The sequence below is a fragment of the Sinocyclocheilus anshuiensis genome, unplaced genomic scaffold (assembly GCF_001515605.1).
Source record: "Sinocyclocheilus anshuiensis isolate Anshui unplaced genomic scaffold, SAMN03320099.WGS_v1.1 scaffold1941, whole genome shotgun sequence".
NCBI classification, from domain to species: domain Eukaryota; kingdom Metazoa; phylum Chordata; class Actinopteri; order Cypriniformes; family Cyprinidae; genus Sinocyclocheilus; species Sinocyclocheilus anshuiensis.
In genome coordinates, this window is record NW_015536568.1 from 20,291 (window position 1) to 33,236 (window position 12,946).

Here is a 12,946-nt window from a genome sequence, read left to right on the forward strand (position 1 = left end):
GTTAAAATACATTAGCTCATCCATGAACATGATTTCTGCCCGAGTCCCGTCGGATTGCTTCGGCTGTGGGGATGAAGACGACAACTCCCATGATTCCACACTCAGTCACGGCATCGTCAAACTACGCCTTTGTTTCTTTGTTTGTTTTGAATACGCGCCCTCTAGCGGCGAAAACTTACATATTGTGCCTTTAACCGTTTTTCATAGTATTTTTTAAAAATGATTTTTTAACTTAAAACAATACATTTACTTCACCGTATAATACTGTTAGGTATAACACTATCGTTCCGAAATTTGGGATTGTTAAGACTGTTTAATATTTTTGAAAGTAGTCTTGTATTTTCAATCTGGAATTATTTGATCAAAAATACAGTAAAAACGGTAATATTTTGAAAATATTTTATGAATGTGATGACAAAATTGAATTTTCAGCAGCCAATACTCCAGTCTTTCACATGATCATTCAGAAATCATTGTAATATGCTGATTTGGTGCTCAAGCAACCCTCTACGAACACCTTGGCAATTGAATCGCCATTGGCTAGTACATTTTTTAGTTTACTCGCCAGACTGATACAGCTTTTTAAATATCTGAAAGTACACTCTTAACATCAGTCGGTAAAGCATTATAATATGATATTAGGATAATCAAGTATTATTTAATGATAGAACTTTAGTAATTAGAATTAAAACTTGGTAAGCTTGTATGAATGAACAGACATTTTAACTGAATTTAGGACTGGTGGTGGTGCTTTTTTGGTCATTCAGTGTTTCTGTAAAAAAAATGGAAAAAACCTAACAATCTGTTCACAGAAACGCTGCAGGTGCGTGATGTAAACTTGTGTGAATCCGTGTTCTACACGATCCTGCCATCACTGGTTGGATGCGTCAGCATCACATTTGCATAGGCTGTATACTATACTGTCTGACAAACTACAGGTGCATCTCAATAAATTAGAATGTCGTGGAAAAGTTCATTTATTTCAGTAATTCAACTCAAATTGTACAGATTTTATTTTGTTTTGGGAAGTATTTAATTATTTTGCCCAGAGAAAAACATTGGATTATGCAACAGACATGCAACTCATTGTCTCCATGCAGTTAATTAATAAACCATCGGTATCGGCCCTTTTCATGCTATTTCCGATATGCCGATGGCTTTAAAATAATCAAAAATCGGCCGATAAATATCGGCGGCCGATACATCGGTGCATCCCTACTTTTTATAAAACTTAAAACATTTTGTAGTAATGAATGTGCTGGTGACTTTTAGTAAACAGCAGTTTTTATATCTAAAAGTTAATTGAGGAGTGCCCATATTGAAAGAAATCCACTCAGAATAAAGTTCTTGTTTTTCTTTTTCCCCAAATTTCCTTAGTAACATTCTGAAAAAAGTTATTAAGCATTACGAGCAGCTGTTCTACTCAAAGAACACAGCAAAGAAAATATCTTTGTTTTTTCCTGCACGGCAAAAAAGGAAATGTTTTTGTTTATTCAGTTTGTTAGAAGAGACAGATGAAAGTGCACATACAGCCTACTTGACGTTATGATTATATTAGCAGTATTCATGACAGAGGGTGCCCTGTATGAATTTCATTTCATGTCAATCTCCTGTCACTTCCTATCAGAAATCAGTCAAATGTCGGAGGCTCTCACACCACATTGTCTTGTTTATTTCCGATGCCCTTCCTCTCCGCACTTCTACAGGCGATGGCATTGCCGGCGGCCTGATTTGAATTATAAGATGGAGACGCATGAGATATCTTTGCTCTAGGTGCATGGAAATTAGTGGTTATGACATTGCTGGGGATGGGATCAGGAGACAGCTGTTTGCACCTCTATACAGTGTGTGTACACACACACACACACACTCACATACACACAGACACATGCATCAGATAAACACAATCAAACTGTTTAAGTGTGTGTGTGTGTGTGTGTGTGTGAGTACTTGGGTTTCCAAAGAGAAATTAACATAAGTGTTTGTCATTTCCCAAGCATTCGACCTGCAATATAATCATCATAATTTCCAAGTCAGTGCCAAAAAATTGTAGCACTTGGCCATAACTTTACCCCTTATACCTAGTGATGAATCTGTGTCCAATGCTGCATGGCACATTTAAGGCCAGAGAATGGTGAGATTTCCTATAAACTTGAGTTTGGGACTAATCGGACAGATTAGGTAAACATTTTTATTATTAACCAAGTGTGCCTGCTATTTCTTCTGGTACGTGTTTCATAAAACCTGTTGAAATAAATGACGTGCTATGTTAATTACATACACCAATGTTCAAAAGTTAGGAGTCAGTAAGGTTATATCAAAATATATATATGTCACTGTTTCCCCAAAAATGTATTATGATAATAGTAAGAAATGTTCCTTTTTCACCAAATCAGCATAATAGAATCATTTCTGAAGGATCATGTGACACTGAAGACTGGAGTAATGGCTGCTGAAAATTCAGTTTTGTCATCACGGGAATAAATTACATTTTAAAAAATAGAAAAATAGAAAAGTCATTTTAATAATATTTCACAATATTACTGTTTTTTGATCAAATAAATACAATATTTGGTGAGCATGAGACTTCTTCCAAAAACATTTTTTTTAAATCGTAATGACCCCAAAGCTTTATATAATAGCATAATTAAGTGTATGTATTAAATGTATTAAAATTATGAATATTCCTGTATGTAGTGGCCATTCTAAACTGTTCATGATCATACTCTCTGGATTTAATTTTATTTTTGTTTAGTTACAGTTTTCAGCAAAGTTCAGATATCTCAGAAGGCCTCAGAGTTAGAAGAAAACCAGCAGGTGATTTGCTCCATTTTTACTGAGCATCAGACATCTTCAGTTTGAACAGACTTAAAATCACAAAATCTCTGTTTGAAACAATTATATAGTTTTACACTATATGACATTTGTCATGCGTCTCCTTGCAACGAGGAATACATTGCTGCACAAGTTTTTTGTGTTCGCAATGACTTGAAAGTCTGGTAGTGTGTAGTCTCAGCCTCAGACGTCATGCCCACGGACCGTTGGCTGAACGTCTGATGCATATGGCACACAAAAGTGGAAACACTTCAGGAGTTTCGAAGTCGTCTTCAGATTGGTTGAATTATACAGGATTTCCGGGAGACGTGTTCGTCGCGTTCTTTAATGTTCCGCCTGGATACAAAGATGCGTGGTGCCAAACCCCCTCACGAAAGAAGAAAGCCGTCATGTTTACAACTGTGACGACGAGCGCTTATCAGGATCAGCTAAACGGTGGATTTTCAAAAGTATGTGAAATATTTAAAGTTCGCGGCATAGAATCTTTATAATACGTCCGAGAGTTTTACACACCGGTCTGTTATTGTGGCGACATTTCCACGCCCCGAAACGTGACGCTGAACGAAACGAACTGTGATTGGTTGTTTGACATGTCGGTCAAACGGCCTCATGGGCGGGCCTTGGCCAATGAAAGCTGCCATGGATTCTAGACCTTCAGCTGTCAGTCTGAAGGTCTGGCTACGCGAGACTAGGTAGTGTGTGTGACCCTCATTAACTGCATTAAGTCATTGATGCCCAGCTTTTGTTCACTGAAAAAAATGATTCTTTGAATTTACGTCAATTTGAGTAAGTGGTTGCAATCAATTTGTTTTAGCTACATTTAAATAAACAAATTTAGTTGACTAACTTTCAACATTTTTTTTATTTAAATGTAGTTTGCAACCACTTACCTTAAAAATGTAGTATAATTTTTTTGTGTTCTTTAACAATTTACAAAGTTGGCAAATATATGATGAGTAGTGTTTTAAACTCTAAACAGATTTTAAAAGTTGTGTAGTGTATTCCAGCCTTTACACTTACAAGTTACTATTCAAACTTACTTCCTGATATTAATTGGATCCCAGCAGTGTCCATTGCTCACGACCAACAACAAAGTTATTGTCTGAGGTTTGATCTTATCGTGAGAATCTCACTCTTTTGTGGTTTACCCTTAAAAAGCCACAAGAGCTTTAGCAGAGCTGCAGCCTGTTTCTGTGAAGAACCTGCTAGATTTAATCAGCGTCTTCATCTGTCACATTACTTTTTCACAGTCTTGCTACACACAGATCTCCTATCAGATAACTAAATAGGGGCTACGGCTTTTCTGTATTTCTGTGTTACCTGCAAAGAGCACGGGATCCTATCGACTAACGTTTCCCTTGTTCTCTCACACGGAAACTGTGAATCATTTTAAGCAGGCTCTTTTTCACAAGAGCGACTCTCTCTCTTCTTCTCCCTCTCTGTACGCGTGTGATTAGTGGACTTTGAACAGACTGGTGCCCCGGCTAGCTGACCTTGGCCCACAGCCAGGCATCACATCCTGGGCAGCCGTGGCTTCAGGCCTCCCATCTGACAGCCCAACCCGCATGCACCACCTCTGCCGCGCACCCCGCTGTCCCAGAGTGCCTTGCTCCCGTCCATCACGCCACTATCACCCATCCCCAATGCCTTAAAATGGGACCAGGGCATTCACCTGGGATGCGAAGGAGCATCTGAGAGATGTTTTCTTGAACAGAGTGCTGGTTTGCATGCTTAAGCAGCAACATGGCAGTTATATAGACCAGACTAAGCATTCGCCGCTGAGAGCTTGAGTAACAAGCAGCGCATTCTGAGATCACAGGGCAGCATGATTGATGATCTAATGGTCTCACCAATCTCCTCATCAACTCAGCTTCACATCCACTGTACTTTTCTGACATTCAGGTAGCTGCCATTGGGCAGACTCAAAAGGCCAGGAAGGAAAATATGGATGAAAAAGAGGTTAAAGGGGTAGTTTACACAAAAATTTAAATTCTGTCATCATTTACTCACCCTCGTGTTGTTTCAAACCCATAAGCATGTTTGAAATTCCATAAGAACCAGTGAGGATTGTTTTCACATGCCAAGCAAGCATATACAGTAAAAGCGAAAATTAAATCTGTTCAGAACATAAGGTGAAGATGTATAAACCCATTACTGCCACTGAATAAAAAATAAAGGTAATTGCAACTTTATCTCACAATTCTGACTTTTTCTCACAATTGTGAGTTTACATCTGCATGTTAATATCTTGTAATTCTGACTTTATAACACAATTTGTGAGTAAAAAGCCAGAATTGTGAGATATAAGCTTACAATTGTAAGAAAATGGTTACTTTTTTTTTTCCTCAAAGATTGACTGTATTGCTTGCTCCCAGTTCTGACTTATTTTCTCAGAATTGAGAGATATGAACTTGCAAATGCGAGAAAATTCAGAATTGTGAGATATAATCTCACAGCTGTGAGAAAAAAAAGTGAGAATTGCAAGTTTATATGACTTGAGAACTCAAGAGAAGCCTTGAGAAGTTTATTACATGGAATTCTGAGAAAAAAAGTCAGAATTGTGAGATAAGAAGCAGCAATTGCCTTGTTTTATTTTTTTATTTGGTTTCGGAAAAGGGCCTCCATATGAAGCAGACATTAATTAAATGGTTTGATTCATATAGATTATTTTTATGCTTTCTTTTTGAACTTTTTGAAGCTTGAAAGTTTTGGGTGAATAGACTTTTCTCAGGTTTCATAAAAATATCTTCCTTTTTGTTCCGAACAAATCTAATGGGTTTGGGATGACATGAGGTTGAGTAATTGAATTTTTGTTTTTGGGTGAACTATCCCTTTAATTGTATTTGTGCATACGTTTGCCTGCATCTGTGTGCTAACCTCAGTCGGAAAGCTTACTAAATCATGCTTACCAAATTGCTGGGTAGGACATTGCAGTTCGGGGGCTTGTTTTTCGCCTGCCACCCCCTCCCACTGTGTCTCTTCAGGGGAGAAGCCATTAGTCAGGCAGTTCATAGCGTTATTAACACAAACGGCAGGAACACGATAGGGAACCTCTCTGCATCGATTCTGCCCCACACAACACTCCATTGCCTTTGAAATTACTCAATCGCCATCCGTTTGGAAAACAGACACAAAAAAATCACGAATAGTAATAGTCTGTGATATATTTTTTGTTGAAAGCAGAGAAGGAAAAGCCCACAGTAATGGACAGCCGGCAGCTGTAGGCCCCTCAGGAGAGAGTTAATATGGTTTGGGGGACACATTTGACTGTAGCGCCAGGCGGATTTTCACCGGCTCCAGGATTAACACAGCCACAGAGTATCTTTTATTGGGGGGGGCTCTGAGTTTTAAAGGCCCATACTGTGACCGATATTTAGACCTAAGCCCCCCAAAGCTGATAACGGTCATGAAAGGGCAGATCTCAGCTGCCGAGGAGAGAACCTGACTTATTTATTCTACTTTTTTAAGTACAAGCAGGCTTTTGGCATAAAGACATGATCTGTGTTGAGCTCTAGTAAACACTTCACTTCATCAGTTTTATGTCATTTCTGATGCGTCATATGCACACAAATCCTTACCGGTCTAGCACTTTTTTTAACAATATACCACATAGAAATGTTATCATGAATGAAGGTTGACAAAAAGTAGGATTGCCACACAAAGCCAAAATGTTGCCTGGCAACGGCATTTACAACCGAGCTAGAAACTTCTAGAAGCATCTCTAAAAATGTGCGCAGCACTGATCTTAAAAAAGTGAGCAAAACAGTGCACTCAATCGTTAGAAAACAAAAAAACTAATGTCTGAATTATTGTTATATCCCTATATGGAATAGCAGGAGACAGCATGGAATCAAACAAACCATTTTAATATGACATGAATTTTGTTGATGAATGCAAATGGCTTCTTTTGTTGTTGTTTGTGCCCCATTAGCTTTATTACAATTACACAATCACAGCACAAGAGCTATTTTCTCTTCAGGGCTTTGTTTGCCCTTTTAATGAAATTCATCAAAGACTTTGAAGAAAGTGTTTTTTAATGAGGAGAGTGGAGAAATATCGATCGTTTCGGGGGACAGTTGACCAGCCGCACTCCCCTCTTTTCCCCCAGTAATTAGAAGAGTGTCATAGCACTCAATTAGTAGGTCCAGCTAATAATGTGTTTAATGCTGTGATCTCTTTCCCCCAGGGGTTTGGAGGCAGCATTCATTATGCTGATCACTTGAGTGACAGTCGATTAGTGTCCCATGAAGGATTGCCCCCAACACCTTTCATGAGCTCCGGCATAATGGGTGAGTATCCAAGGTGATTCTGACCCTGTCTCTCTTTCACACCCGTCTTTCTATTATCAATCCGTTTAGCAGTGTGTGGACTGATCAGGCATTTCTCTCTGAAGGCAGTCACCACAGGAAGTGCCAGAGATGGGTGAGGATGTTGTGTATTTGCACACTGAAATGTATTGAAATATTTTAACATTTATTTATTTTAATATTAATATAAAAGATTATAAATAAAAAGTAATTTTATACAATACTATTCAGAAGTTTGAGTTCAGAAAGATTTTAAAATGTTTTTGAAAGAAGTGTCTCATGTCTGCATTTATTTGATCAAAAATACAAAAACACTAACAGTGTGAAATCTTTTCAAATAAATTGTTTTCTATTTTAATATATTTTATAATAAAATAGAAATCAATTAAATAGCAATTTATTCCTGTGATGACAAAGCTGAATTTTCAGCAGCCATTATTCCAGTCTTTAGTATTGTATGATCCTTCAGAAGTCATTCTTAAGAAACATTTATCATTATTAAAAGCAGTTCCAGGATTCTTTGTTGAACAGAACAGCATTTTTTTTAACTATAAATATTTTGTAACATTATAAGTGTCTTCACTGTCACTTTTAAACAATTTTGTGCAAAAATCTTTCTGACCCCAAACATTAGAATGGTTGTATATTGTAAAAGATGCATTTAAAAATTATTGATTTTTATTTATTAAAAAAGATAATAATCCTGGCTCTTTTTGAGTCAGACATGAAAGTCAAGTAAGTGAGTCAGATTCAGTAACTGCGCTGACAGATTCACTAAAGAATTCGTCAGAATGATTCACACAGATTTAGGAATCTTTTTTTATCCATTCATTAATTAATGAACTGCACTGACTAATAATATATAATAATGTTGTATTAGAAATGCATTATTTATTTTATATATAATTCATTATATATTATATCATTATATACAGTATAATGCAATATTATATGAATTTTTCTTTAGCATCTTCCTGCGCTGTGACTGTCTTCAGAAGTTGACCCTCCCCCAGGGTGGAAGTCACACCATCAGTACAGTTTTCCATCACAAAAGCCACCGGCTTCTTCCAGTGGCACATTGCATTTTTCTGCAGAGGAGAGTGAGAAGGGATGTGAAGGAAAGGAGAGAGAGAGCGAAAGAGAGCGAGCGAAGGAGGGGTTTCAGGGGTGGTAGTGAAACAAACAGATGGGCCAAAGATCATTTTACACACACAAACCCCCTCAGCCACGGGCTCTCTCAAATCTCTCTCCTCTTTCCGAAGAGGTGTGTGAAACTCCGCTTAACTCGCTCCACTTCCTCTTTTGCTTCCAAAAATGTTTCAAATAATTTTCCATCTGTATCAGTTTGTGAGTCTGTGCTTGTTTGGCCCCTGGTTTTTACTGTTTGTTTGCTGACTCCACAGACACAAAGCATAATACACATTATTCAGCATTATTCAGATGACATGCCGTGCAGATTCTGAAAATTGCACACGGTTATTTCTGTTGTGTAATTTTGGAACATGTTGATGTTGTGGATAATTTTGTCATTGTGAAGTGAACATTCTATTGCTGTATTTATAACAGTTTTCTTTCGGAAAGATTGCGCCCTTTTTTCCATAAGGTAGCATATCTGTAATCAGTATATGATATATTTAGTGCCACAGTTTTATTTATTAATAAGCAGGGTGTCATTTGTTTATTAAGGTGTTTGGTCTTACTATTTTACACGAGAGTCGAGGTGATCAAGCTTTAAATTGTACTTTTTATTTGTGTTTTGTTCAAAAGATGATTACGATAATGACAAAAACAGCATTTTCTTATGTATTTATCAGACAGAATGGCTTGATTAGAGTCACAAGGGGCTGTTTATCCCTTGAACGTGATTGATGGATGTTGTTAGATCTGAGGTCTCTCTGTCTGCCGCTATTGTGATGTGCTCGCACATGACAGCTTTATGGGCTGCTGAACCCCGGCTCTTTGTAGCATCCCCCTGGAGACCGGTTGCCATGTAAGGTGGCAAGTTTACGGATGGGTGCTACTGCACGAAACCCACCAAAACAAAATGTTATCTTTCTACCAATTGATCTGCATTTGTGTGTGTGGAGGTAGGAAGGATGTTTGGTTTTCCTCTGTCCTGTTGATGCAGCACTAATTATGCCTATAAGTAGCAAAATATGGAAATGATCTGGAACAATGATGTGTCAGGGAATTAGACAATCTGATTGCACGGCTAAATTGCCTGCGCTATCTTGCTGGGATTGGACGAGGAGGCCTAGTCTTATCTAATTGAATTTCAGCCGTAATATCTGGGATTTACATGGAATTACCCATTCCGGAGCAACCTCATTAAATCATCTCTGAAAGGTTATTACTCACCAATGAAAAAGGCAGAGCTCGAATGTGAATGTAATACAATTAAGCATTACCACCACACAGAAATGGCATTTCTGAGGGAACCCTGGCCTATGAGTTACTCATGGGTTTATGTGACCCATTTTTTTTCCCTGCGTGTGCCGTTTAAAAACAGAGCCGTGGTAATCTAAGTGGATTATCTCGAGACAAATCCCGGTGGTCTGCAGTTTCTTGAAGGAAATAGAAATCGTAGGCTGGCACTTGTTTGTTTACCTTTTCAAACTGTTTGCGGCTGATAAAACCTTCTCGAATCTCGTTTTTTAATAAATAATGCATAAAATGTTGCTTCATTTAAACTGTATAATCTCAACAAACGTATAACCTTGTTTGTCTATGACGATAATATAAGAAATGCATCTGATTTGCTTTCATAAACCATTATCCCATTAAGCGGTTTCATTTGAATGCTTAATTTAGTAGTCTTAAATATGCCTTTGGGGGCTGCATGCGTTGACCTGGTTCTATGCGCTCTCTAAGTGAAGTATGACATGTTGAGAGCAGCTTGGGGTTACCTGGGGTCAGCTATTGTGTATGATAATGAACTTGTTACAGTTTATAGTGCTAGGCAGATGGCTGGTAATGACTGTTTATTTGACATAACATTTTAATTAGAGTAACCGCTGCTTGTTCTGAATAATGGAGATCCATTTTAAAGGTCACACTCTCTTCTGCTGCGTTGGTAATGGATTTGAGCTTATGTAGAACTACGTATCAGATGATGGGGGCAAAATGTTATCCGTGTCCGCCTTTACTGCACCATTACCTTTGAGGTTTGTCTCTGAGTGGATAGATATTTCGCTTTGTTGCATCATCTTCCTATATGGTGCATTTAGACCCCATGGGCTGGTGATAGTGAATGTGGCGGTGTGTATTTCTGCCTGTGTCTGTGTGTATGCTTGAAGAAAGCCCATGAGAGTGTTGAGGTCAGAGGTCAGTCAGTCAGTCTGCGCCGCACGTGCCAGCTCTCTGATCCAATCCTCTTACCCAGCATCCTCTTCTGCTTTCTGCTCGCACGTGGCACCCACACTGTGACGGCTAAAACTGTCCTGTGCTGTACACGATCCTCTGATGCGGCAGCCGATGACATCGAGTAATGCGTAATCACAAACCTTGTCCGATGTGAATTCAGTTCTGCAAAACATAAATTATTTCCGTTCCATTTTCAGAAGCCTTAACATAATTTGTAGTGCAGTTTAACCATATAATCAATTGATCAGCCAACCATAGCGCACAGACTGTGCTTGCTTTTGTGCTTGTCCGTTTGTAACACTGGAGCGTATTGCATAATGATGACTCTATGTTGAAGTTTTAAGCAATATTTAATAAGGCTTAATGCAGCTTTAGATTAAGAAGAAATCTGCATGCACGTAGAGAATCCTGCTTCTTCAGCGCAGCCAGTATTTACTGGTCAAACAGATTACCATCACAAAAGACAAATTAGTTTAGTACTTTGTTGACATTCCAAACTCCATGGGTAACAGTTGGCACAGATAGAGCCGGCCTGGCTTTAGACTTGATGAAACGGTCTACAACAAAACACGGTACATGAGTTTTAAATTGAATGTTCATTGGAAAAAAATGCTTCAATCAGTTGTACATGTGTTTTGCTGTAAACTTGCTGAAACCTAAGGTGAAGCTTGTTGCTTTGCAGCTCAAGGGAAGCTTGTGATTTGCGGTAGATGGGAATAATGCACATACATGATCTCAGGAAGCTGTATTTCCTGGCAAAACGCTCACCTCCGCTGGAGTTTAGTGCTGGTCTGTTGGGTCACGCTCATTTCAGTGAACCACAACGAAAGCGTTGTGTTAAATAGTCATCAGCAGGGCTAAATGAAATCTGTGGCTGCAGAATAAGCTGCTATAACTCGTACAGTTTGATCACATTTTGACTAGGGGTGGAAATCACCAGAGGCCTCACGATACGATATTATCACGATACTTGTGTCACGATACAATCTTATTGCGATTTTAAATATATTGCGATATTCTGCAATATATTGCAATTTATGACCTTTTTCCAACTTCAAATTATGTCCCCAAAGGAAAACTTTGACAACATCTGTTTTAACTAAAAAGAAACATTTCTCAGTTTGTTTATCTCACTTCCGTTTTATTGTTGTAGTGCAAAATGGGATTGTCAAGCAGAAAATCTGTCATAAATGTTGTATGCACCTGGCAAACTCAACTATTTGTATTACAGTCTAATCTAGTCCACCTTAATTAAATGTAAACGCTGTAGAAGTATTGTTTATTGTTAGTTCATGTTAACTAATGTAGTTAACAAATGGATCCTTATTGTAAAGTGTTACCATATTAAATATCAATATTATTTTTATTTACTTCTATGTAACAGAATCAGATATAAGTTGTTGTTGTTGTTGTTGTTGTTTTTTTTGACTAATTATCCAAATAATGTATAGTCCTACGAAGCTATTATTATCAGAGCATATGAGCAGAGCAGAGCATAGCGTCACTGAAGGTAGCATTATTTTACCAGCGTTGCCCAGTACAGCTGAACTAGCCTACACCATGTTACAGCACAGTAGCGCTACTGCAAACCGGAACAAGTAGGCCTATACTGCATAGAAATTTCCTGTCAGCACGTTATTTGAGCGGACTTTGCTTTTCCGATGAGCATGAGCGGTACACGAGCGACGCGCCATATATATTATTATTATTATATGTAGCCTATATTTTCGGTGCATCCCTACTTACGTCCCCTCCTTGTTCACAAATCCGAAGTAAGTCCATACATCTGATTTAAATGCGGACGGGGCTTTCCTGATAACTTTCTGCAATGCCGCCCTCTTTATTTTACTAACTTACTGCATGCTGAAGGTGACCCAGCTGACCTCACCAGAAAAAACTCAACACCACCATCTAGTGGATTGTAAATAAATAGATTTTATCATTCTACCAAATAGTATAATAAAAGATCGATACTTGGCGTCCGTGTATCGATACAGTATTGCCGTGGAAAATATCACGATACTTTTTTCCCCCACCCCTAATTTTGACAAATTTTTTTGTTAATGCAGTTGAAATTTCAGGAAATAGTTTTAGAGGGCCGAAACCATTGACTGAAACAGTGGCATTTAATTTGCACTTCTCAGATTCTTACATTTTACAGTGTCATCATCTATTTTGTTCACAAAATGTGGATAAGTTACAACAGGTAAACATCTCAGCATTGTGGACACACTTCATCTTGACCAAAACGCATTCTAAAACAGTAAAATGTAAAATTTGTTCAGCTGAACTAGTTGGTGGCGGCTCATTACCAACGAAGTTTACTGCTCTCCCACTGGTTTATTACCTGAGAATACAACACCCTGGAAAGAATACAAGTTAAATTACTTAATTACCCAAATTAAACAAGTGACTAAATGAAAACTTTAATTTTGGCTTTT

General features: G+C 38.1%; 1 protein-coding gene across 3 annotated transcripts in view; it reads left to right on the forward strand.

Moving 5' to 3' along the window:
- The window catches only part of LOC107702095 (transcription factor 12-like), an 83,683-nt gene that overhangs the window by 1,286 nt on the left and 69,451 nt on the right, over positions 1–12,946 (forward strand). For all 3 annotated transcript variants that reach the window (XM_016504312.1, XM_016504328.1, XM_016504320.1), the window contains exon 2: positions 7,022–7,124. In XM_016504312.1, the coding sequence (XP_016359798.1) occupies positions 7,022–7,124 (103 nt within the window). The remainder of the gene's footprint in view (positions 1–7,021; positions 7,125–12,946) is intronic.